A 26,755-nucleotide genomic window follows, 5' to 3' on the forward strand; every position below is an offset into this window, starting at 1 on the left:
GAGATAAGCACCAATGAATGGCTCAATGCTCATTTGAGTGGAAAATCACTTCGGCTTCACGAATGCATTCCGCTTGTTTACCGGCTCTCGTGAGGACCAGGAGGCTCTTTCTAAGAGTTCCCAGCAGGGGGCGATGATTGCTATGAATCCTCATGGGGGATTCGGACCATGACGTCGGCACACAGTGGCCTCGTCTCGCAAACGACGCCACGGCGTAGTAATGGTTTAAGTGAACGTGAGTCATTCATTTAGCCCCGTCCGTTGCGCGGTGTCAGATTAAACACGAGGCGGCCGAGCTCCGTCCTCCTTCTGGTCTCGTTCTGCCAATGTGATTTGTAACTATTATCCTTACCCATATATCGATAGTTCAATTTTAATGTACAATTTATTGACTGTGTGTTGTCTTGGTGTTTAGGACAATTTTAGCTGTTTTACTGCCTTTCCCAAGCTTGTAAATTGATGCAATGTACTCATGCAATTAGATTTTTAAAATATATACTTTTATTTATTTATAAGGGCCGACACGGTGGCGTGATATTACCTTCCTCGCGTGGTGTGCAGGAGGTCGGGGATTCGATCCCGACCCTGACTCCTGTATATTTGGAGTCTGCACGTCTCTGTCCCATGGTCACGTGGATTTTTTTCTCCAGGTCCTCCGTTTTTTCCCCTCCACGTATAGAGAAACCTGCGTTTAGATTATTTAAGTTGTGTGGCTGCTCTCCATGTACACATGATGAGCCACTTCGTTGAACTATAATTTGTGGTCAGGTCACTTGTTACAAATAAGCTAATCGCCCAGTGGGCTTTACCTGGTTAAATAAAAGTTTAGTTTAAGTTTTTTTGTGTGATTTTCTATACCTTGCATTCCTATCGTGTTTTTGTATTGTTTTTGTAACTTTTCACCCACCCATACTGAACATTTTGGGAAAAGAGCTTTATAGCTAATCGGATTCCTCCAGTATAAATGAAAATTCTGATTTCCTGGCGTGGACACGATATCTGCACGGCGAGCTAATAGAAGATGCTGGGAAACTCTGTCGCCGAGGCGTTTACCAGTGTCCCTCCCCAATGAGTAATCATTAATCCCTGACCACGAGTAATCGGTACTCCCGGACCACGAGAAATCAGTAATCCCTGATCACGAGTAATCAGTACTCCCGGACCACGAGTAATCAGTAATCCCTGACTACGAGTAATCCATAATCCCGGACCACGAGTAATCAGTAATCCCTGGCCACAAGTAATCAGTAATCCCAGACCACGAGTAATACGTAATCTATGACCACGAGTAATCTGTAATCCCGGACCAAGAGTAATCAGTAATCCCTGACCACGGGTAATCAGTAATCCCTGACCACGAGTAATCCATAATCCCGGACCACGAGTAATCAGTCATCCCTGGCCAGGAGTAATCAGTACTCTGGACCATGAGTAATTAGTTATCCCTGATCACGAGTAATCAGTAATCCCGGACCAAGAGTAATCAGTAATCCCTGACCACGGGTAATCAGTAATCCCTGACCACGAGTAATCCATAATCCCTGACCAGGAGTAATCAGTACTCTGGACCATGAGTAATTAGTTATCCCTGATCACGAGCAATCAGTAATCCCTGACCACGAGTAATCCGTTATCCCGGACCACGAGTAATCAGTCATCGCTGGCCAGGAGTAATCAGTACTCCGGACCATTGATAATCAGTAATCGGTAACCGGCAGTTGAGAGTGCACGTGGCCATCGCAGGCGGGCGCTAATTGGTCAGGGCGGCGCGTGACGTTTCGGCGAGCCCGCCCCAGGCTGGACCACGTGACGGGGCGCGGGGGGTGGGGAGCGCGGGGGGAGTCGGATACACGAGGAGGAGACGCGCGGGGGACACGCGGGGAGACACGGGGACAGAGAGGCGGTCACAGAGACACGGGGTCAGGGATACAGAGACACGGGCACACTGTGAGAGACATAAAGAGCGAGACAAGGAGACGGGGACACGAGGGGGGAGGGGGAGACGGGGACACTGGGTTAGACACGAGGAGAGAGACACAGCGAGGCATACGGGGAGCAAAGACACGAGGATCGAAACACTGGGAGAGAAACACGAGGAGGGGGGGGGCGCGGTGGAGACGCGGGGCGAGGAGGCGCCACCGCAGTGTGATTGCCGGTAAGAGTCGGGTTCAGGGTTAGGGACCGTGTGCCCCCGGGCCTCGAGCCCCCTGGGCCCCCGAGACCTCTTGGAGCCCCGGTCACGGCGGGCGGGACCCCGGGCGGGAGTCTCCGCCTCTCGGCTCCGCGTTGCGCAACGCGGCCTGGCAACGGCGCGGAGCCCGCGCCGAGGCCGCGGTGGGCGGGAGGCGCCACCCTCTGACCCGGGCCACTCCGAGACCCGGGGCCTGTGGACCCCGGCTGGGACCCACGGCCCAGGGGCACGGGAACCGCGCGGCCTCGGACCCGGAAGCGCGGCCTGGAGTCCGCGTTACTAACGAATACGTTACTAACTAATACGTTACTCGGTAATGCTTTACGCTGTTACCGGACCGCGTTACTACGTTGCGTGTTACCCTAGCTGCGTTGCCCAGAGGGTAATCATCGCGTGACCAGGAGCACGTTAACCGTGTTTACACTGCACGCGTTCTCACGCGGTGGTGCAGCGGTCAACGCTGCACTGCGCTGCGAACCCGGCGACCCGAGTTCGATTTCCGCTCACGCCAACACCAGTGACGATTATCTGAACCGGTCGTGGGCCTCCCCTAGGTCGATTCGGCCTCAAATGAGTACCTGGTGCAATGTGCAAACATCGCCACTAGGGAGACAAAGGTGGCCGGGCGTCGTGCTGGTCACGCGGCCCCCTTCGTGCCGTGCCGGCCTTCATAGGTGCTGCTCGCTAACAACACTTGCTCCAACAGTCTGTTAAGGCTACACGGGGAATATTTGTCTTTACCATACCCCGCGTGTTACCCTGGCCGTTGCACAGAAGTGTGATGTGCACCACCGTGTGGAAGCACATTCCCCCATGCAGTCAGGACTATCCTCCCTTCCTCGGAGTTGTTCAGACTTCGAGGCCCTGTGGCGGGGTCCACCCATACTCTCGATGGGTTACGGCTGCTACAGTGTGTCTATGCACGATTATCATTGTCATTCCATCTGATAGCCATAGGCGATCGTGACTTGGCGATTGATGGACACCGCAATGATGTTTTAGAAGGGCTAGAGAGATTAATATTTGTTACATCCTTAATCGCAATGATGTAAAGACCTTTTTCAGTCCACCGCTGGATGAAGACCTCCCCAAGTTGGCTCCATCTCTCACGGTTTCTGGCACCCAGCAATCCACCCGGCACCTACGCACCAGCTGATTTCAACGCTCCATTAGGAATGGAACGTGTCCAAGAGGTGGCAGCAGCTTTGGGAGGCCTTCATCCAGCAGTGGATTGCCACAACTGATGATGCTGATGATCTCCTTGGTGGGCGTCCTCAAGGATGCCTTCCATTCCTTGGCTGCCACTCATTATTCCTCACCATCCTTAGCAGGAAAAGCTGAACTCCTACGTGCCTCCAATGTGTACATCCCACATGGTTATTAGTTTCCTTCGTAGGTTACGGACAGCGTGAAGTTAAAGTTCTACCTTGCTTTCAGTCTCAGTGGTAACACTGCCTCAGAGCAAAATGCGCATGCACTCCATTCTTGACTCGGGCGCCTTTCTGCGTTTGTATGTTATGCTCCTGTTCTGCTTGGGTTTTTTATGGTTTTTCAATTTTCCTCCCATAGATTCATACACACAGTGTCATTCATTGGTGTTGTCCAAAAATCCCAGTGCAGTAGGACCCTCTTGAAATAGTCTTTGAGCTCTTTGGTGTTCTTTTGCTGGATACATGAGTAACCATGATATATACGATTGCCATCTATAGTGGACCCGAGTAATTTGCCTAAAGCAGAGAGAAAGCGGGCAAGCTTCTATCGGTGATAGGTACAGACAGAGTCTGTTGCCATCTGTGCGTTATTTCCCTCTGGCGAGTCCGTGTTTTCTGACACCGGGACGCATACTCGACGTTGCCAGATTCAGTGGTGAGCCGTCGATGTTTAAATCCTCTTTAACGCGACCGGACTTTCAGAGATGATTGTGCCACTTAATATATTTTGGTTTGTGTTTGGGTTAGGCCACATGGTAGAGTTTTGCCAAAATTATTATCGTTCACAGTACACCACCCAACAACTTTGTCACGTTCACAGTGTTTACACATGCCTATGTATTGATAAATATCTGACCAATTACGCTCCTCACTGATGCCATAAGATTTTTCATGACTTAATAAAAAATCAACAAACTTAACTGTGACAATCTTGTTGGGTGGTAAAAGGTTAATGACAGCAATCTTACCATAAACTACCATGTGGCATAACCCAATGATAGGGATCTTAGTTGTTTTTTTACTTCGGAGACCTATGTTTTACGGTACTAATTTTACCTACCCCAGAGGTAGGATGATGGACTGAGTCAACCTCCACTCGTGATTTGAACTTGAAATCTTCCAGTTGCGAGCTACTCGCTCTGCCACTGAGCTCCGTGATAAAATCGTCAGCTCACCCCTAAAATCGGTGAAACTAATTATTTGTTGATACTGCATTAGTAGTGGTGCACAAACACCAAAGCCCAACACATTCATCAGTAACGCTGGGCCAGTGCCCGAACGTTTGCTAGAATCGTTCGGGTTGGCGAGTAGGGCAGGCGTGCGGCGCCTTGGAGCGACATGGAGTTTTAGCGGAGAGACTTTCTCACCTGTTCATCAATCGTGCGAGACGCTGAGCAGCGAGCGTTCCGCGTGTTGGCCTTCACAGATGGCGGACCCCGAGCAAGACCTCCTCCTGGCGGCTCTCAGCGAGAGTGGAATCTTCCCCAGTGACCTGGACAGCGACCTCCCTGAGCCCAACTTGCCTTCGCAAGACGTGAGCCAACAAATATTTGCATGCTACACGGCAGTCCTGGTGGACGCTGGGGTCAGGGTAAAGGTTTGGTGGTGGTTGTAGATGTGGTGATTGTGTTTAACCAGGTGGGAACTCAAGAGATGAGGGGCCCGAGTACCAAACGGTTTACACAATTCTTTAAATTGCAGAGGCCACAATTTATTCGAATTTCTGATTATTCACAGGATTTACGCACGGGGAATGCATACATTTCCGTAAGAATATACAAATGGTAGCAAGCAGTCGTACGTCCGCCATGACTTGAACACGGCTAGTACGTGGAAGAAGATATCTCGGTGTTTGTAGTGGTGTTTGAGCGGTTGTGTGTGTCTTCTTTGTTGATCTTGTTGTTGTGTGTGTTTCAAGTTGTGTTGGAGCAGTTGTATTTGCGTGTGCAGTTTTGGTGATGCATGATTATTTTATGGTTGTTTGAGTGGTTTATCATTGTAGTTGTTTGAAGTTGTTGACATCTGTATTTATAATGGTATAATTATTATTATACCATTAACATTGTATTCTATTATGTCATCAACTTTGATAACCTTTCGAACATGGCTCACATTATTTATGGCTGTGCTCACCTCTGCCACACGTGTTCCTTTATTGCGTAGCTGCCGCTAGATGCCGAGTTTGTTTCTCGGAGGTGAACACCACGTACTAAACAGGTGTTCACCTCATCAGACGCGAACTTCGCTCTTCTGAGGAAAGGCAGCGTCCATGGAAACTGGCGCCAAAATCGTTGTTGCAGCTGATTGGCCGGTGGAGCAGGCGTGTTGACGTCATCCATGGCAACCGCGGTGCCCTGCCCGTGTCTGTGAAGCAGCTGCGGTGTGCACAGAATCCTCGCTTTTTGCACCATGCATTTCGTAGCGAATGCAAATCGTTTCCTGCTTAGATTGACACAGATTTTCTGATCTCAGGCCCCAGGTTGGTTTAATTGCAAGTGACCTGGGTCACGAACAAGACAAAAACAGTAGCACAAAACGATGAAGCAAATATAAATCGGGTTACAGAAGAACTAATATTGACGGTGGCTCTGTGGTGCCGCAGAGCACCGTGATGGGAGGCTCCGAGCTGCTGGATCACATCGTGGGCTCCACGCTCCTCCTGGGCCCCGCTGCCCCCAGCGCCCCCCCGCCCGCGACGCACGCCCTGCTCACCGCGCGGCCCCCTCAGTCGCCGCGTCCCGCCCTCACCACCATGGCCTTCACGCGAGGCATCATCACCCCCTCACGGGCCCCGCAGCCCTCCAGGCCGGCCATGGCCCCCTTCACTCTGCCCCAGCTGGCGGGGGCCCAACTGCGGCCTACGGCAACCCCTGCGCAGGCTCAGAACAAGGTAACTCGCGCGGCGGCCGGTCTCCCGCACGCCGTGAGCTCGCATGTGCGACCCACAGTGAGTGCCCGGTACGGCGTTCACAGGTGAGTGTGAGGACGGTGACTAGGCGATTCTACTTCTTCGCATTGCATCACGCAATAGGTGATTAGATAACAGAGCTTGGGCAATTTTGAGGATTGAGTGTTAACTGTCTTTTCACCCATGGGTTTTCTCCTGGTTCTCAGGTATCCTCTCAGTGTTATACTCATACTAATTAATGAAGTTGGCCAAACATCACAAGGATGTGGCACAAAGCTCGGGCAATTACAGGTGCCGGTTCTGGCTGCTTTCCCCAGCTCTTGTCTGTGGCTTCCTGCACCTCTGTGCATGTTACAAAATCTGCAGCGTTTTGATCTGCAGATTGCACGAATGTTGCTGTATAGACAATATAATAAAAAAATGTATTATAATTCTTTAAATTATTATCGCTGTAGAGGCCTGCCACCCTTCCCTCTGTTCCGCCCTTGACGCAATGCGCCGTCAGGCCACGTTGCTGGCACCGCAAGCGCGCTGCGCATCCTGGTGCAAAGGTGCAATATTTTTAATTTGAGCATTCAGGTATTTCACGTGGAAAACCCCTGGAGATGCAGCCACTCGATGGAGGGGGGTCTCAGGGCGTTGAGTGACGTGTGCGCAGCAGACTGCGCGAGCCCGGCCGTGCGTCTCGAGGGTATCGTCGCTGCATGTGGATGCGTTTGTGCGTAGGTGCGACTGAAGGATCTGCTGCATCTGAACAGCCTCTCTGAGCTGCTCAAGCTGAAGCCGCCCCCGGGAGTGACCGCCCCCGTGGCCGCCGCGACAGGTGAGCTGTGCGGTGATCGCCCGCCCGTCGACCCTCTTCTCACCGGTGTGGTGGAAAGCGTGAACGAGCAAATGTTGCTTCGCAAGAGCGGCGGAGCAGATGGAGCGTGGGGCCCCCTTGGGCGTTGTTGAATGCCGCTCTCCCTCGCTCTCCCTGGCCTCTCCCTGGCTCTCCTTCGCTCTCCCTGATTCTCCTTCGCTCTCCCTCGCTCTCCCTTGCTCTCCCTCGCTCTCTCTTGTGCCCAGTGGAGCCCACGAACGGGATGCTGAAGAAGGAGGGGCCGGTGTCCGTGGGGATGGGCGCCGCTACGGGGAAGGAGGCGGTGGCGACGCGTGTGTGGGCCACAGAGGAGCTCAAAATCAGGAGCTTCTCTCCCACGGTGCAGGTGTGTGCACACGTGTGCACCTGTTGGTTTGTGTGTGGTCTGCTTGTGTACCTGTGTATGAGCCTTTGTGTGCGTGTGAATATGCGTGCCTGTGGATGTGGGTGTGAGTTTGCATGTGCGTGCATTTCCATGAACCTGTTGTGAACCTGTGTGTGCGTGCGTGTGCATGATTGCGTGAACCTTTGCATACCCGTGTGTCTCTGTGTGTGCACAAGTTGGCGAATGTACCCTTTCCAGCATTCCTGGTTTGGCGCAGCCTGTCCCAGGGCCTTCTGTGTGAGCTTGAGACGCTGCTGCTGCCTGTGTCCCCCACTCCTCTGACTTTCATAAAAACACTGTCTTGAGTTTTACTATTATCAGCACGTTTGTTTTCCCAGGAAAGTCTCACTGAGCCTTAAACTATTTTTGAGGGTGGTTCTGCCAAGTTGTTTCAGTATGGGGTGATGTTTCGGCTGTGTGTGATCCAAATTGAGTCATTGGCAGGTACTCTAGCATTTGGGTGTTTAACCAATTGGCAGGAAACTGGAGAACCCAGAGGAAAGTCATGCAGACCAGGGGGAGAACGTCCTAACTCCAGACACAGACACGCTCTGCAGAACGGGGAGAACGTACAAATTCCAATATCAATACCCGCCATTCGCCACTAAGTGACGGTGAAGTGTCGAAGACTCGCTGACAGATCCTGGTGCCATGGGTTGGTTGACTGAGATGACTGGTAGATGCACCAGCTGTACCCCCAAATGTGCCAAAATGCTGCATTTCTGCCACCCGGCGCTTCGCTCGTTGTTGTGAGGGTCGCTCTTCTGCCCTCCGTTTTTGTTGGAGGGCGACTGCCTCCAACTACCCAGTAGTGTCCTTCACGAGCCTCCTCCAAAGAGGCCGATCTTGACACTGCTGGTACCAGTCTTCAGCAAGTCCACTGAACTCCACATCCTTCCGTACCACATCAGCCCATCTCTTTTCCAACCCATATCGTGCCCGTTTAGCCCCCTCTATGAGGTCAAACAGAAGCTGCTTGGACATGCGGTAGCTGGGCATGCAGGCTACATGACCCAGCCAACAACACAGCCTTGCCTGCCGGAGGAACTCGGTGATGGGAATGTGTTCAGACCTTTCAAGGATATGCGAGCTCCTCACACAATCCAGCCTGGTTAAACCCAGGATAGATTGTAGGCAGGCCAGCCTGAATGTTTCTAACCGGTGCAGATGTTCCATTACAGGGGTCCACGTTTCACAAGCATATAGAAAGGAGGGCATGATTGTGGCCGGGAAGATCCAAAGCTTCGTGCGTGCATTTCCAACATTACGCAGCTGATAACACACACACGCTCTGCAGAACAGGGGGAGAGCATACAAACTGTACCCATGCCCTGCGAGCTGCGAGTGTCACCACTACGCCAGTGATAGAGTGGGAGCCTTGAACCGGTGCAGTTGGTACAACTCCTCCATGCGGCCGTTTGCACTCAGAAGGGTGTGCTGGGGCATGTTTCCAGGCAGCCGTGAAGGACGAGGAGGAGGTGGAAGAGGAGGAGGAGGAGCTGGGCCACACGGAGACGTATGCCGAGTACATGCCCCTGAAGCGTGAGCGTCATGCATGCACGCACGCACACACACATGCAAGCGTGCACGTCGTGTGAGGGAGTGGCAAATTGCTTGCGTGCGAGTACCAGTCCATATGGCCATGTCCGGTGTGTCCATGAGTACTCACCTGCATGTGCTCAAGTAGTCACGCATGTGTATCCATGCATCTGTTTATACTCGCCTGCGTGTCTGTGAGTACTCACCCGAGCACGTGCGTGTATCCGTGCGTCTGTGAGTACTCACCCGATTGCGTGTGTGCGTTGGCGCATGCCACAGTGCGCATCGGCCTGCGGCACCCGGACGCGGTGGTGGAGACGAGCTCGCTGTCCAGCGTCACGCCGCCCGACATTTGGTACCGGCTGAGCATCCCCGAGGAGACGGTGGACAGCGGCTGGCTCTCTGCCCTGCAGCTCGAGGCCATTACCTACGGCTGCCAGGTAGGCGAGCACCGTGGCCCGCCGGGGCATTCACAGGCACCAGCGGCCGGCTCAGATCACGTGTGGCAGGTCGTTGGCGGCGCTCATGCAGCGGAGCAGCTGTAATGGTAAAGTGGCTTGGCAGTTGAGTGAGCGGCTCGCAGCTGCGAGTCTGTGGGTTTCTGTGTGAATCTATGGGTCTCTCTGCGAGTCTATGCGCAGATAGTGGGAGACTCACGGCAGATCTTGGAGGTCACGTTTCGGGATCTTGTAGAGAGCGTTGGTGATGAGAAGGTGTGGGGGCATCAACGGCTTTAGCCATTATGTCTTCTTGATCTTTGTGGATAAGTCTACAGTGTATTTTTTAAATGGAGTCACCCCCGCCATATGAATGTGGAATTTCCACCACTGGCTCAGGGCTGTAAACATCAGGTGAGCATTGGCCTGTGTAAAAATGAGACCTATGCTTGTGCTTCATGCACACAAACTACAACAACCGCAACCGGAGATGTGCGCCATGCATCTGTGCTGTGGTGGTGTGGTGCGTGCAGCAACAAGAGACGTACCTCACCAATGGGGAACGCGCCGGGTTTTTGATTGGAGATGGCGCCGGGGTTGGTAAAGGCCGCACCATCGCTGGCATCATCTACGAGAATTACCTGCTGGGGCGCAAACGCGCCGTCTGGTGAGGCCTGCACCCTCGCCGTTCACCTCCCGTATGTTAGCTCGTGAATGTATGGAATGTTTAATTGGTGCCCTCCACGAGCCCACCTTGTGCCTACGATGCGTGCATGTGTGGCCTAGCGGAGGCGCCAGTTCCCCTGGTTAATGCCGTGCTGGAGGTGAACTGTAAAATACTTCACACCGCGTGCTTTGCTCACAGTGGATGGTAAAGATCCCCGTGACGTCATTCGAAGAGGAGTAGGCCATCCTGTGTAGGTGCCACAGTGAAAACTTGAAATCTTACTCTCAACTTACTCGATTCTGAAGCGCACCGTAGTCTGCGAATACAATCTAGCAGGACCCTCCTGAATAAGAGTCTTAAGACTGAGGCTGTCCTGGGTAAACAAGCAGAATAATAATGATAATGTGGAGGTAATACAAACACAGGCGCTGTGTGCGAGTGCGCTCTGCCCAACTGCTGTGAGTGTAGTTGTTACGTAGCCAACCATGATAATCGGAGGTGCCCACAGGTTCAGCGTCTCTAACGACCTGAAGTACGACGCGGAGAGGGATCTAAAGGACATCGGAGCGAAAAATATCACAGTTCACTCCCTAAGCAAGGTGAGCGCCGAGCGAGGCAGCATCCATGGACGCGGCTGGAATCACCCGGAACGATGCTGCGACGTGGCGTGCGTGATGCATTGGGAAGGCTCGGGCTGCCATGATGAGGGTGGTCCCCAACACAGTAATTATTTGTGAAGGTTGTATGTATTTTGAGCACCGTATGTGGCCAACCATCTTATTGGTCGTGAAGATTCCCCGTATTTACCCAGCTGTGTGTGATCCCAATTGAGTAATTTGTCGGTAATTTTTCACATTTTTTTTGGCCAATACCAATGACATAGTGGGGTTTTTTAGCTATGGAAGGAAACTGGGGAACCTAACCCGTGCAGACCAAGGGAAGAACATATACGCTCTGAAAGCTTGGCAGGATCTTCCTGAAAAAGAGTTGAGACTCGGTGAGGCATGCCTGTGTAAACAAGCGGGATATTCGTTATAATTGGCGAATGGCAGCTGTTGTTGATGCTGCTCTTGCTTATGCTGCTTCTGTTGTTGTTGATACTACTGCTGATGCCGCTGCTACAGTTGCTGATGCTGCTGTTGTCATGTTCGCAGTTCAAATATGGCAAGATCACGTCAAAGGAGAATGGCGCGGTGAAGAAGGGCGTGGTGTTTGCCACATACTCGGCGCTGATCGGGGAGAGCCAGTCAGGCGGCAAGTACCGCACGCGCATCAAGCAGCTGCTGCACTGGTGCAGCGACGACTTTGACGGCGTCGTATCCTCGCCACGCGACCCCGCACTCATCGTGTGCTCGCCCGCGCCCCACCCGCCAACCCACCCCTTCAGCGCCTCCACGAGTTGTTGCGATTTCAGGTTGTGGACTGATCTGACGATCGGTTCGTGTCGGTGTCGTGTTTCTGGTCTCGTTTGTGTTGGGTTAAAAAATTTGGGGGGATTTTTCACTGCTCTATCATTTGGTTATTAGTTTGTCGTCCTTCCCCCACACCTCGGATTGCTACGTTCGGTACAAAATAAGTTAATTATATATACATATTTGCATAGATTGCGTAAATGGTAAGTGAGGGATCTGGCGAGCAAGGGGAAGAGAAGACCAAAGAGCAGATGATGGGAGATGGTCAGGGCAGTTGGACTGCGTGGCAGCTGCGGGATCTGGTGCAGTTTAAAGAGAGTGCATTGGACGTGCGGTGGTGGCATCAGCGGCTTCGGCGGCAGTGGTCACGATGACGTCTCGATCTTGTGATAATTTAAACACGTGACTCAGTGCTTGGATCGTCGGTGTAGCAGCCGAGGAGCGTGATCGACGGGAGGGCACGTTGCCGCGTGGCTGAGCGACGCTCACCGCCGCAAGCAGAGATGGGCGTCATGCATCCTTGACTCCCGCACGTCAGATAATTTTTGATGAGTGCCACAAAGCCAAGAACCTGTGTCCCGTGGGCTCCTCCAAGCCGACCAAAACGGGCCTGGCAGTGCTTGAGCTGCAGAACCGTCTGCCCAAAGCTCGCGTCATCTACGCCAGCGCCACGGGTGAGGGCCCCCACCTCCCCCATACCCTCCCTCCCTCCCTACCCCGTCATCTCCAGCTCCATGCTCGTCTGTCACCTCCCTGTTCCATAAGCAGACAACTCTCCTCCTGCTCGTTTCTCCCTCTGAAGTGGTTTTTCTCACTTATGGCAGGCCACACGTGCGACATTACTGGGGTGCGGAATTTCAACAAAGCTGGTTTAATGCCGATGCGGCGCAGTGGCAGCGCTCGCGCCTCGCAGCAAGATGAACAGACGTTCTATTACTGCCTTCGGTCCTTGCTGTGTAGATTTTGTATGTTCTCTCCCTCCTGTACTTCGTGGGCTACTTCTGGGTTCTCTGGTCTCCTCCCACAGCTAAAACCAAAGAATGTAACTGGCACTGGCAAACCATCACAATGCTGAAACATTCCATGCAAATTAATCAATCGCACAGCAACGTCACCCCTCCACTGCGACAACTTGGCAGGATGCTCCTTAAAAAGCATATTGAGACTTTCCTGGGTAAATAATTAGAACCGTGAAAGTAAACTCTGGGGCGGGGGATGGGGGGTGTGGGCGTGTCGTTGTTTTGTTTCGCACGCAATGCTGACCGCTGCTATCTTATGCTGCCCTGGTCAGGTGCATCGGAGCCCCGGAACATGGCCTACATGAACCGGCTGGGGATTTGGGGAGAGGGGACCCCCTTCCGCGAGTTCAACGACTTCATCCAAGCCGTGGAGAGGAGGTAGCGAGCACCGACACTGCCCTCACAGCCAGCACACCATGCGGGGGCCACGTGGGGTGGCGGTGGTGGTGCTGACGGTCGTGCTGTGTGTGTGACGCTGGTGGTGGTACTGCATCCTCTAGGGGAGTGGGCGCCATGGAGATCGTTGCCATGGATATGAAGCTGCGGGGGATGTACATCGCCAGGCAGCTCAGCTTCTCTGGCGTCACCTTTAAAATCGAAGAGATCCCCCTCGACAGCAAATACATCTCCATGTACAACCGCGCCGTGCACCTGGTGAGAGAGGGGGGGCCCCCCTGCAGGTCTGCTCGCACCTCCACACGGCTCGCACTGCCCCCACTGACGGAGTCTGGGAGAGTGGTGAGCGCGATGGTGTCGTTAGCATGATGGCATGGCAAGGGTGGGGAGTGTGACGGTGTGGCGATGGCGACGGTGTGGCAAGAGTGATGGTGACGAGGTTTGTCCCTGCGTGTGTGCGTACGCACAGTGGGTGGAGGCGCGTGAGAAATTCCAGATGGCGGCAGAGCTGATTGACGCGGAGCAGCGCATGAAGAAGTCCATGTGGGGACAGTTCTGGTCGTCGCACCAGCGCTTCTTCAAGTACCTGTGCATCGCGTCCAAGGTGCGCCGCCTCGTGCAGCTCGCCAGGGAGGAAGTCAAGAACGGCAAGGTGAGAACGTTCTTCGTGTCGTCACTCTGCTTGTTTTCCTGGGTAAGCCTCTCTAAGTCTCGGGTTCTCTGTTCTGGGAGAGGGTCCTGCCAAGTTTTCGGAGGAGGGGCCGATGATCGCTGTTCCGTGTAGATTTCGATTGAGCTATTTGTGGTGTCATTTTTAAGATTTGGCGAATTTGGACAAGGACACCAGCATGCAGTGGCCTACTCTTCTTTGAATGTCACGGTTATTTTTTATGGTCAATACATTTTCAGTATTAATGGGCGCAGCGGCCAGTGGTTTCAAAGCGCGAATGTCTGCAATGAGCGGCGAATGCGCTACCGCTGGGCCGAGTCACAATGCCGGCACGCACGTGTATCCGTGCACACCGACAATGATGCGCACGCGTTCACGTGACACTCGCGACGATGCACACGTGTTCACGTGACACGCACAATGATGCGTTCACATGACACGGTCAGCGTGTCGAGCTGGCGTGTCTCTCTGCGCTCTCATTCCGCCCGCTGACATCGCGGTTGTGCCCTCGTGCAGTGCGTGGTGATCGGGCTGCAGTCGACAGGAGAGGCGCGCACGCTGGAGGCGCTGGAGGAGGGCGGTGGGGAGCTCAACGACTTTGTCTCCACCGCCAAGTACGCGCACCGACCCGACCGGATAGTGGGGATGATGGATTTGTCTCAAGGACGACACAGCCGAAGTAACAGAGCTCTTATCTCGTAGCTGCCTACCTGGGCACTATTAAGTTGCAATTGGTGGGAAAGCGAGTTGGGTGACCAAGTGAATGTGTAGGTGAGTGAGTAGGAGAGTGAGAGTATGCGCGAGAGGGTGAGTAGATGTGGCCGGACACCACAACACTGCAAGGGGCCAAGTGACAATGTGTGCGTGGAACGCTCAGCCCACTGCTTGACTGTGCCGTGCGTGTCCTGTCCCCTCCCCTGCTGTGATGGTTATGCTGCTCCCCCCCTACCTCCCCACTCCTGCTCTCCCCACTCCCCCCGCCCCCTCCCAGGGGAGTGTTCCAATGTTTAATTGAGAAGCACTTCCCGGCCCCCGATCGAAAGAAGCTGTCGAGTCTCCTGGGCTTCGAGTTGGGCAGCCTGAGTGGGGGTGGCGCCCAGCCAGCACGGAGTAACGCTGCCACCACAACCCCTGCCCAGAAGCGCAAAGGTGCCCTCGCCACACCACCATCAGCAATACTGCCCCACCACCGTCGCCTCCCCCACCACTGCCGCCACCACCGGCACCACCTTCACTATCACCCTCACTATCACCCGTGTCCTAATCCCCCGTGTTGATCCTCCCCCCATGTGCCTTGCAGCCAAGAGCCAGGATGCGCGGGGGCAGGTGAAGCGCGCACGCGCGGGGAGGAGCGAGAGCGAGAGCTCCAGCAGCGAGGAGGAGGAGGACGAGGAGGACGAAGGCGGTGGCAGGGACAGCGCCTCCTCGTTCGAGTCGGTCAGCTCTGGAGATGACGACTTCAACCCCTTCCGCGATGAGTCCGATGATGAGGGTGGTGAGGGGACTCGCCACACTCGCCACTCACCCCACACTCGCCACTCACCCCACACTCGCCACTCACCCCACACTCGCCACTCACCCCACACTCGCCACTCACCCCACACTCGCCATACATCCATACGCCACTCACCACATTAGCTGTGAAATATTGGAACAAACTCGTGTCAATAATTACAATGCCCGGCTGCAGTTTTCTTTTTAGCCGAGGGGACACCCTGATGGCAGTTGTCCATGTGCAGAACAATGTGACGTAGCGGAGGCATCCTTTTGCCAGTAGGGGGTGATATTGCTCTTGGTTATTCCTTTTAGGTAACTTGCAACCCAAACTTAGCAGATTGTGCCAGTTCATCACAAATATCCGTCCGGGAGTAGCTGAGCGGTTACGTCGTTACGGACGGACATGCACGCAAGGGGTGGGTGAGGAGTGGAGGAGCGGGTGAGGAGCTCCCGTGCCATTCCCTAGATCCGTGGCTGGTGAGGAAGGAGCGCAGGAAGAAGTCTGTGGAAAAGGAGGAGGAGAGGAAGAGGAAGAGTAAGAAGAGCAAGGGGAGCAAGCGGAATGCCGACATCGATCCCGACTCCATCCAGAGCGCGCTGCTTGCCTCCGGCCTGGGCCTCCGAAAGAGCAGCTTCTCAAGTGCAGGTGCAGTGCGGGTCCCTCACTCGCATAACCCATTTGGGTGGTAGGGTGGTGCAGTGGTAATACTTGTCCCTCGCAGCAAGCAGGGCCTGAGTTCAATTCTCAATCTTGGCTAAGATCTGTGGTGAATATCTGAACCTAACAAAGATGGCCGGGTGCAACATTGACAACACCGCCCCCTCGCGTCTGCCGTGCCAGCCTCGATAGAGGCTCGCTGAGAACACTCGCCCGACGGTCTGCTCGTTCTGTAAGGGGCCATCCATTTAGTACGTACACAAAAATCTGTCAACTTGACTCCTCCCCTCCTCCCTGTACGCACGTGTACTTTTTACACCCCCCCCTCCCACTTGCGTAGATATGCTTGACACCCCCCCCGCATCCTATAGAATGGCCAATATTGAATCCACACAGAAACGATCAAGGATTAATAATAATAACGTGTTTAAGCAAACAGTCCACCGCTGGCTGCATTAAAGAATTAAGTTGCATACCTTGGCCACTTATTTTACTGCAGTCAGGGATACGGTGGCATTCCAGTGACACCTCTCCCACAGGCCTACTTCTCCAGGTAGTACTTGTTGTCTGACAGCTGAATAAACTGAACTGTGGCTCATTTGAAGGCCAATGTAGACAAATGATTATTGAGGCTTCACCCACCCCCATTTCCTATGCGTACGTACATTGTCAGTAGACGCCCCATACGCAAGCGTACGCATTTGGGTTAACCCCCCTCCCCCCATACGTACTAAATGGATGGCCCCTAAGGGGAACCTTTGTCTTTGCCCTTGTTTTCACCTGTGCGTGCGTAGGTGTGGGGGGGCTGTTGTCGGGCTCGGTGGGCACCTCGGGGCCCCCCCCCCTGGCAGGGACCCCCCCCGCGGGCGACGCGGTGGAGCGAGCCCAAGCCATGAAGCGCGAGCTCCTCGACCACCTGGAGCAGCTGGCGGACGCACTGCCCCCCAACACGCTGGACGAGCTCATCGACGAGCTGGGGGGCACCGACAATGTGGCTGAGGTGCCCCCTTCCCCTCCTCCTCTCCTGTGCATCAATCCCTTAGGCGCTAGCTACCATTGCTCAGGAGGCTGTGCGCCTGCTTGAACACGCGTGCGTGCGTGTGGTGTGAGCCTTTCGCACGTCACGTGACAGCCTCAGTGCACCTTGGCCAGGCATTACCGCCACCTAGTGGCGAACAGCAGTTGTTGCTGTGTGTATACATTGTGTGCTTGTGCGTGCTTGGGTGTGCACGCGTGCGTGCGTGTGTGCAGATGACTGGGCGCAAGGGCCGCGTGGTCAGCAATGACGACGGTAGCATCGCGTACGAATCGCGCTCCGAGCTGGACGTGCCCGTGGAGATCCTCAACGTCACCGAGAAGAAGCGCTTCATGGACGGAGACAAGGTGCGAGCTTGCTATGGGACCCCTTCTCACTCCCCCAGGGCCTCTCATCCTCTGGGAATTTCTTAACTTCTTGGTCTCTCCCTCCATCCCCCAAACTTCTCTGGTCGCTCACCCTGCTCTAAGCCTAACCCAGTTCCCTCGCCCCAACCCCCTACACTGCGAGTAGGGAACGTTCAGCTGCAGTGAAGCGTTATGGCAAGAGGGAGTGGATTCTAGAGAAACATTCGTTGAGAATATTTGGCTGCTAAAATTTTTACGTGATAAGTCACTTTAATGTGCTCTCATTTGTGGCCAGGGCATTTCTGAAAAAGAGCCATATAGCTCAGTGTGCCTTATCTGGTAAAATAAAAATAGTTTTTCATATTTTATAAATGCTGGAGATGTTCCCTAGGAATGTAGTTGCAAAGCGGTGCCTGTGCAGTGAGGCTTGGCAGAGCGTGTTGCCGATGTGACGGTGTGCCGTGCGGTGTCGCTGCAGAACATCGCAATCATCTCAGAAGCGGCGAGCTCGGGAATATCGCTCCAGGCTGACCGCCGTGCCAAGAACCAGCGGCGGCGCGTGCACATGACGCTTGAGCTGCCTTGGAGCGCAGACAGAGCCATCCAGCAATTCGGTATGGGTGGACCAGGGACACCCATCAGGGGCACGAGTCAGCGAGGAGGAGGGCACAAGCCAGAGGGCACACGCACGGGGACCGTGCTAAGAACCGCAACACGGAAAGCAGTGCGAGCATTAATCAGATGGTGTTCGTGAGAGCGTGTTAGTGCCGGTGAGAGCTTGTTAGTGCCGGTGAGAGTATGAGTGTGCACGGGTGTGGCTGTTCCCAGGCCGGACTCACCGCTCTAACCAGGTGAATGCCCCCGAGTATCTCTTCCTCATCTCCGAGCTCGCCGGGGAGCAGCGCTTCGCTTCCATCGTCGCCAAGCGTCTCGAGAGCCTGGTGGGTGGCAGCGGCGGTGGCGGCGGAAGGAGGTGTCACGTGGGGGCAGGCGGAGGTGCCACAGAAGGCGACCGAGTCGAGAATTAAACCCAGGCGCTTCTTACTGTAGGGCACAAGTGTTACCACTGCATCACCACAATGCTGGCCCCTGTTTGAATCACCCCTGCAAACGGCAGCTTTGCATTCAGAATCGCAAAGCCCCTGAAACATTGGTTGTGGCAAAGTGTGTCAGGGGCAACGGGGGCCCTGTGCTTTATTTCACGAATCAGCACCCATTGAGTGATATGGAACACGTTGGGTTTGATACAAAGATTGTGCAAGCATCAATTTGGATGAACTTGGGCAGCATGGCAGAGCATTGGTAACACCTGCGCCTTACAGCAAGAAACGAGTGGGTTTGATTCCCGACGTAGTGCCTGACTGGAGTTTGTATTTTTTACCCTCTATTCTACATGGGTCCTCCAGGTTCTCCGGTTTCCTGCCATAGCTAAAAACACAAATAGGACTGATGAGCCGAAGGCGGTGGGGCGTGGTGCTGGTTACCCACCCCTTCGTGTGCCGTGCCGGCCTTTGCAGGTGCTACTTGCCAACAGCACTTTCCCCAACAGTTTGTGAAAGGCTACATGCGGAATCTTCGCCTTTGTGCGTGCGTGCTAGGGCGCCCTGACACACGGCGATCGCAGAGCCACGGAGTCGAGAGATCTGAGCCGCTACAACTTTGACAACAAGGTGAGCAAAGCTCACCCCTGCGGTGCACAACGTGGGACATGGAGGTTGAGGGTCGGGGCAATTCCCTCATCTTACGAGCGATGCCAAGTTGAAGGTGAAGCGCATCTAGCGCTGGTGACTGCTGCACGTGGCTGCCTGGAGTCCAGTTCTGGAGGCGAGGATTGGTGGGTCACTGCACAAATGTAGTGAACCTCCCTTCTTCACGTGGGCTTTGAGGTGCCATACCCTGTCTCGGCAGAAAGCAGTACAGCAAGTGGAGTTATATCCATCTCTTTCCATCTATACGGGGATAGTGTTGCTCCCCTCCTGCATGTGGGTTTTCTCCGTGCACGTGGGTTTATATAGAGGACTACAGAGCTTGGGCAATTGTTGGTAGCACTAGCACTCCGACTGGCTGCTGCCTTCCCACTTGTCTGTGGTTCCTCGCGCCTTTGTTGTCTCTTCGAGAGCGAGTAAACCCTGTGTGGTGGCACGTTGAGAGTCGTGATTAGAAATCGGAAGAAACCATTCTGAAGCAACAACTGTGCCATGTCAATGTCTCGTAGCCTCTGCAGTGATATCCTGCGGTCTACAGCCAAACCAGGGCAGAGGTCAAGCAACTCTTAAATCGACACGTTTACCCTATCGCCAATCTGACGCCGATCAGGATTGGAACCCTGCACAATTGCGTCGTTTTTAAGTTAAGTTTTAAAACATCTTTAGTTGCATTTGGCGTATTTCAGAGCAATTTTGGCAGGCCGCCCTGGTTAATACTGCGGTGCTTAGGAACCATAAAATTCTGCGTGCCGTCTGCTTTGCTCATAGTGGACGTTAAAGACCCCACGGTGTCATTTCAAGAAGAGTAGGCCATTGTGTGCCAGCATCACAGTCCAAACATGCCAAATTAGAAAAATGACACATTTGACTCAATTGGGATTACAATCATCACCCCGTCCTTTGAAAATATAGCAGGATCCTCCTGAAAGAGTCTTGAGACTCTGGCATTCGTGGGTGAACAAGCGTAACAGCAACAACAACTGTTGTGCTCTGTGTCTCTCCTGTGCGCCGGCCTGGTGCGTGCCTGCAGTATGGCCGGCAAGCCCTGGAGATGGTCATGAAGTCCATCGTTGGCCTCGACGCGCCTCTGGTGCCGCCCCCAAGCGATTACTGCGGCGACTTTTTCAGAGGTGACCCCTCCCCCACCATCCCCCTTTCCGCGGTGCCCTAAACACACGCTCCCCCCATTCTCTGTGGCCACACGACATCGACCTACGCAAGTGTGTCCGTCCGTGCGTGACTTTATCTTTGTTTCCTCCCCTAGACATCCTTAAGGGCTTGGTGGGGGTCGGCATGGTGAACATCGATGAGAGAATGGGTCTCCCCACTTTGGACAAAGGTGTGTGAACTGAGTTCATTGTGAATTTGTGCTATTGTTTCACTTGTTTGAACTTGAACTGAACTTTTTGAACTTCTTTCCCACCGTACGCAGTTATTCCGAGGTGTTTACCTAAGAACGCCTCGCTGAGTCTCAAGGATCTTTCTCAGGAGGGTCCTGCCAGGTTTTAGCAGTAGGGGGCGATGTTGCTGCTGTGTGTCATACCAATTGAGTCATTTTTGGGGAGTTTTTCAGCATTGGGATGTTTTAACCAATAGCAGTTGCATGATTTGGCATTCTTTGTAGCTGGTAACACAATGTTGACTACTTTGTGCTGTCGTCAAACGCCACTTGTGATGAGTTTCCCCGAGTTAAAGTGGTTTGGTAAAAACGGCTGCGCTCTGTGGGAAGCAGGTGGGACGCTGGGTGGGACGTGAACAAGATGGGTAAGGGCCGATCACCAAGACGGGCATCGGAGCGGTCTGCACAAATCCGATCACCCAAAGGGAAGAGGAGACTTGAGAGGAGAAGGCGCAGAGAGACTGCCAGGGCAGATGTTAAGAGGTTGAATGTTGACTGCAGCAGCTACTGTAGGAACTGGCAGAGGTTTAGAGAGTTGTTGGTCGTGAGGAGGTGGTGTGGGGGCATCAGCAGCGTTGACCACGACGTTGCGGCGTTGTTATTGAGTGGTGTCTGTCGTGCCATGCCGCACGGTGCTCGTTTTCCAGATTACAACAACATTGGGAAGTTCCTGAACCGCATTCTGGGAATGGAAGTGGCGCAGCAGAATTCGCTCTTCCAGTATTTCTCCGACACTCTGCAAGCGGTCATTGTCAACGCAAAGCGTGCAGGGAGATACGACATGGGCATACTTGGTACGTGTGTGTATTTATTGAGTTATGTTCATTTTGTGTAACCAGATGAAAACTTGAGACTAGGATGAGTCATTTGCAAGAATGACCTAGGTCGTCACCACAATGGCAAAAGCAACAACATATAAATAAGTACAGCAATGAAGCAAATATAAATCAGAACACAACAAAATGGCACAAACATAAATTATTATGAAATGAAATGCATTTTATGTCATGAAAGTTGACTCAAATTACTCGTAAAAAACATAGTCAACATGTGCATTATTTGGGGCTATTATTGCGGTCGTATGTAAGCAGACGAGCATGCATATGTGTCAAATACATTTGTGTGTGCTGCGCTCGGAACCCGGCCACCCGAGTTCCATTCCCACTCATGACAAATATCGGTGAAGAATTTCTGAAATATTCCAGGGGCCTCCTGGAAGTCGAATCAACCTTGAGTACCTGGTGCAATGTGTAAACATTAGCACTTGGGAGACAAATCCAGCTGGGCATGGAGTTGGCCACCCACCCCCTTCGTGTGCCGTGCCGGCCTTCCTAGATGCTTGCTGCAGCACTTGCTCCAACAGACTGTTGATCCTATCGGGATATTTAGCTTTGTGCACACTCTACAACCCCTTCCGGTCATAGTGACCACTTAAAACTTGACCCGACGTCTCTGTGGCACTGGGATAGTGAAGCTGGCCTGGGCGACGCTCTCAACCATGTCCTCATAAATAGGCGCTGACTGACATTGCACGTGTGTGTGTGTGCATAGACCTGGGCTCGGGGGAGGAACGCGTGAAGAAGCTGGAAGTGAAGAGGTTTAACACGCGCGGCCACTCGGGTGCGGGCCACGTGGAGATGTACACGGTGAGCCATGCTCGGGCCTCGACCTGCAGAACAACGGTGTCACAAGCATCGCGACAGTCGTAATGGTGATGCAGTGTGTTTGGTGTGTAGCGGTGATGCGGTGTCTGACGGGTATGTTGGTGCTACTAGGTGTTGGTGGAGCGGGGAATGTCATGGGAGGAGGCCACCGAGGTGTGGGCCGACCAATCCGGGCCAGACGATGGCTTCTACCTGTCTCTGCAGGTGTGCACGCTCACACACACACTCGCACACATGGGCATCACAGCCTGCCAGAGTTCCAGACTTGCCTCTCCTGCCAATTCAGTGAGTCAGCGTCCAAAGTGATTTCCCACTCAAACTAGCATTGAGGCATTGTGCCTCATCTCATCTTTGCAGCCCTGAGCCAGTGGTGGTGATTCCACATTCCTATGGTGGGGGCTATAAACAAGAATCGAGCACTGCCTATTCGAACAGAAATCGCTGGGATTTTTGACGTGAGATTTGCCTCCCAGACCACCGTGGCTGTTGCCCCTTAAAGCGCGTCAGAGCCTGAGACCGCCTTTTGTACATGCATTGGGCGTGCGTCAGGTGCGTAATGGCAAGCGCACGGCTGTGCTGGCGCGGGAGGTGAGCACCAGGAAGCGACTCTTCCTCATCTACCGGCCCAACACCGGCAAACAGCTGCGGCACGAAATGTACGCCGACCTCAAGAAGAAGTACAAGAAGGTGCGTGGGGGGACCTGCAAGACGTGCGTAATGTTGGCTATGCTTTGCATAACGTTGTCTGTGCTCGTTATATGTGCTGTGTGCCGGCGTGTGGAACGGTGACGCGGCGCTTCGTGCAGCGGGTTCTGCACACTGGGGCGGGGGGTGCGGAAGCCTATAGGGTGCGCAGGCTGTGGCGTGGATACCGTGCAGGAGAAACTTTGAATATGGCCGTGGAATGTTGGTGCCACGTTGGTGGTGGGGGGGGAGGGACCAGTGGTCTTGACTGGGGGAGCCATCATATTAACAAAATTGAGAACCACTGGGTGGGCGCATTGTGCTGTGAACTCGGGGATCTGAGTTCGATACCCACTTACGGCTGACATCAGTGGCGAGTGATATCTGAACCAGTCTTGAATAAGACAACTTCCTTCATTTGAGCTGCAGGGTGGTGCATTGGTAACACTCGTGCCGTACAGCAATGAATGTTTGGGTTTGATTCCAGTCTGCTCTCTGCCTGTTCTGCGTGGGTTATCTCCGGGTTCTCTGGTGTCCTCCGATAGTAAAAAAAACAACGTAACTGGCATTGGCCAAAACATCCTATTGCTGAAAAATTACCTGCAAATTCCCCATTTGGGATTATACACAGCAGCAACATCGATCTTTTTTCTGCAAAATTGGCAGGACCCTGCTGAAAAAGAGCTTTGACTTAAATAATCACGCAGTGCTCTTCACCGTCTGATTAAACGTTGGGACCTCTGTGTTGTGAACCTCAGGTGTCGTCGGACGATGCGATGCCTCACTGGGAGGAACAGTTCAACACCTCAAAGGACACCTGCACTCATGCTTACTGGTGACCACAGCACCACACTCTCTGCTTTGTGGCTCGCACATAGAAACCATCGCCTCCTACTCACAGATTAATGCCCATTTGTGCCGCACAGATAGCTGCCATTATGGGGTCCCCTAGACAAGCGGTCCCCAACCTTTTTGGCACCAGGGACCGGTTTCATGGAAGACAATTTTTTCACGGACCGGGGGGGGGGGGGCTCATCATTGGGTTTTTCCCCCTTTTCAAAGCTCTCCAGCGACGTTTGTTTTTTACTCATTTTGGCTAGGGTTAGCTTTGTGGGCTTACCAACACTGTGACTGAGACAAGTGCACAGTGCGGGAAAGAGGCGCGGACGGAAGTGGTAAATAAAATAATGGGCGGGCCACGCGCGGACTCACCGCTCACCTCCTGCTGTGCGGCCCGGTTCTGAACAGGCCATGGACCAGTACTGGTCCGCGGCCTGGGGGTTGGGGACCCCTGCCCTCGACTAAAAAATAAACAATTATGCACTGCAAGAACCATGCGTGCTAAGGCAGTGACGCTCAATATTGAACAATTGCTCAAGCTCTTTGGTCCTAAATTAGGGTGTTTGGCAAACTCAATTAATGAATGAGCATTACGTGGCTTAACCCACAAATCGATTATGAACTGTGACGCATCGGCTGTGCCGTAGGCGGGGAAACTGCAAAAAGGCGGCGCTGGGCATGGTGTGCGAGGTGGGCCTGCGCTGCCGAACCTACCACGTGCTCTGCGGCTCCGTGCTGAGCGTGTGGAGCCGAGTGGAGGGGGTCATGACCTCTGTGAGTGGCTCCCACTTGAAGATGCAGATTGTGCGTCTGCGGACCGAGGACGGCCAGAGGATCGTGGGTAAGTCAGCTGGCCACGTCCCCACTCGCTCTCCACTTCACCTGCTCAAACACCTGTTCCTTTTTTTACTTGTTTTATATTTTTATTATTTTATTGTTTCCCTTCTACGTGACTTTACCGAAAGAACCAAGAATATGAATACCTGGTCCTTTGTTGATGGATAATTATTATTATTACTCCTATTTGCTTACCCAGGAGAGCCTCACCGAGTCTTAAGACTGTTTTCAGGAGGGTCCTGGCAGTGCTTTTTTTGCGATGATTCCAAATTAAGATGGGCCGTGATGTTGGCACACAATGGCCTCGTTTAAAAATGTCACACGATCTTTAACGTCCACTGGAAGTGAAGCAGATGTTGCGTCGTATATTACGGTTAACACACACTGCAATATTAACCAGGACAACCTACCGGATTAGAACCCCGAACATCTGCAACAGGCGATGACCGTGCTTTGGGTGGGCCATGTCACCGCCCCGGACGCGTTTGTGTTATCGTTCGTTAATGTTCAATGACTCAATGTTTCCGCGTGTGTTTTGCACAGGGCTGATTATCCCGCAGAGCTGCGTGCCGCTTCTCGCTTGCGTGCTGGCATCTGTGGAGCAGCAGCAGCAGCAAGCTGCACCCGGCTCGCTGCCATCGCACGCGTTGACGCCCGCGCACACTTAGACCCCGGCACAGCGGCACCGTGCTGCTGCGCCCGCCTTGCGTAGAAACCGACGTCCCCGTAGTGCCGGATGGCAGAGATCGTAAGGCTTATGCCCTCGTTTAAATTAAACTCTGGCGTTAACAGTCGCCCTGTGGTAAGTACTATGGCTGTTTTGGAATGTGTATAGTTATTGGCCGAGTGAGTGGAACTGCCAGGCTGGGGAATCATCTGAGGAGAGCTCTCGACCGCAGGTCCCAGTCGCCATGGCTGGGTTGGTCAGTTCAGTTCGTTGCCCGTTTTAGTTTAAGTTAATTCCACCCCTTCCACCATCCCCCAGCACCTCCACTGTGCTCTCGCTCTGGAGCTGCCCGAGGTTTTCTGTGTAAATTTTCGACTCATGCTGCCCCCTTCCCAGCACCACCGTCTGTAAGATAATCCGTGGAAATAAAAGATGCTGTCCGTTTTGCTCCCATGGTGTCCGTCTGTATGTTCTCAGATAAAGGTGCAGCCGTGTATCTTGTTCTCTACCAGACCGAGCTCTGGTGAGCCCCGCGTGCAGGGCCAGCGCTGGGGGGGGGGTGGGCGCTGGGTTGGGCCCTGCACCATAAAACGTCCCTTTGACCCCCCCCCCGCCCGAGTTCACCCTCCTTAGCGAATCACTGTCGTGGTGCTCCACACAGCGGCTCTAGCAGAAGCTGGTACCCGACCTGCCCTTCTAGAGTATTTTTGGCCTACGTTTCCATGCTGTCAATTTCAAGGAAGGTTATTTAACACCTTGCTTCACATTCGCAGCGTTCAGTCTGCAGACTAGAGACACTTAAATGCCGCAAACATCTCTCACTAGGCATTAGAGTGACAGCATGGCTCCGTGCCTCAAAGTTACGGTCACTTATGTCTGTGAAATATTGTGCACGTTATTTGTATTAACCAGGTGACACCTCTTGAGAGCAGGAGCCTCTTCCGCAAGTTGCCAAGGTCTCTCTGGTGTAAGGCGGGCCTCCAATAGGCACTATTAAATGCGCGAGGGTTTAAACGCTCATTGTTCCCATGCCGCCTCTGCCCAAATGGCCCAGAGAAACTCTATACCAGACAGTTTAGTTTCATCGTGACACTCTTCTTAAATTCGTGGTCCGCCAGGAAGTGTTTAACTGTGTTGTTGGCCTGACTGGATGTGCTTCACAATGTTTTTTCAGGTTTGTTGAATTCTCGTCTCTCATCTTTTTGTTGTATTTACCTCCGTGATTTGTTCTTGACACCTGATGAAGATTGCTTGCGTTGTGATCGAAACGTCGTGATTGTTTTTTAAAATATAATTTTATTGTATTTCTACATACGTGACTTTACCGAAAAAAAAACAAAGTAATTTTATGCAGTCACGAAAGCTTTAATACTTTATAATCTAACATACTACAGATCACAACACAGTCAGCCAACTATTCTTTATTTAACCCTTCACCCCGTACGCAGCGGTGTACAAATGGGAATCATCGCAGTTTTTGATCGGCAGGTCGCGTGTGGTGGGGTAGTGTGGGAAACCCCCACCTGTTCCAAGACGTACTGGTCGACGAGGACACCGAAAACCACCCTTACAGAGCGCTCCCTGGAGCTCACTGCGTCTCCCCCGTGCGAGGTTTAAATACCGCAGGGTGGTGCCACGTGGGTGCTAGCACCCGGAAGCGGAAGCTAAACCCTGAACGCGTGCCTTGGAGTTTCACGTCTGTTATTTTCAATTAAATGTCAGT

At 53.3% G+C, this 26,755-nt stretch overlaps 1 protein-coding gene and 1 long non-coding RNA gene across 2 annotated transcripts; one reads left to right on the forward strand and one right to left on the reverse strand.

Annotated features, from left to right (window-relative positions):
- The first annotated feature begins 1,833 nt into the window (after nucleotides 1-1,833).
- On the forward strand, nucleotides 1,834-25,480 carry SBNO1 (strawberry notch homolog 1). The gene is made up of 32 exons (XM_076062928.1): nucleotides 1,834-2,155; nucleotides 4,829-4,936; nucleotides 6,005-6,292; nucleotides 7,037-7,133; nucleotides 7,379-7,518; nucleotides 9,012-9,099; nucleotides 9,376-9,536; nucleotides 10,067-10,200; nucleotides 10,709-10,799; nucleotides 11,355-11,516; nucleotides 12,151-12,286; nucleotides 12,904-13,009; nucleotides 13,132-13,285; nucleotides 13,497-13,679; nucleotides 14,214-14,311; nucleotides 14,689-14,846; nucleotides 14,998-15,192; nucleotides 15,661-15,840; nucleotides 16,647-16,852; nucleotides 17,104-17,235; nucleotides 17,714-17,849; nucleotides 18,064-18,176; nucleotides 18,834-18,905; nucleotides 19,972-20,071; nucleotides 20,206-20,280; nucleotides 20,988-21,134; nucleotides 21,892-21,986; nucleotides 22,116-22,208; nucleotides 22,554-22,691; nucleotides 23,447-23,523; nucleotides 24,176-24,369; nucleotides 24,909-25,480. Exons 2-32 carry the CDS (start codon nucleotides 4,829-4,831, stop codon nucleotides 25,031-25,033), a joined length of 4,182 nt encoding a protein of 1,393 aa, XP_075919043.1. The 5' UTR covers nucleotides 1,834-2,155; the 3' UTR covers nucleotides 25,034-25,480.
- Nucleotides 15,362-26,675, reverse strand: LOC116939254 (uncharacterized). The gene is made up of 5 exons (XR_004402386.2): nucleotides 26,556-26,675; nucleotides 24,243-24,338; nucleotides 21,894-22,009; nucleotides 18,075-18,173; nucleotides 15,362-15,696 (listed from the first exon to the last, which is right to left on the reverse strand). It is a non-coding gene; the product is annotated as an uncharacterized LOC116939254 (long non-coding RNA).
- Nucleotides 26,676-26,755: the final 80 nt, after the last annotated feature.

Source organism: Petromyzon marinus, chromosome 5 (genome assembly GCF_048934315.1).
Source record: "Petromyzon marinus isolate PM22_M1 ecotype Great Lakes invasive population chromosome 5, UKy_Petmar_22M1.pri1.0, whole genome shotgun sequence".
In the NCBI taxonomy this organism is placed as follows: Eukaryota; Metazoa; Chordata; class Hyperoartia; order Petromyzontiformes; family Petromyzontidae; genus Petromyzon; species Petromyzon marinus.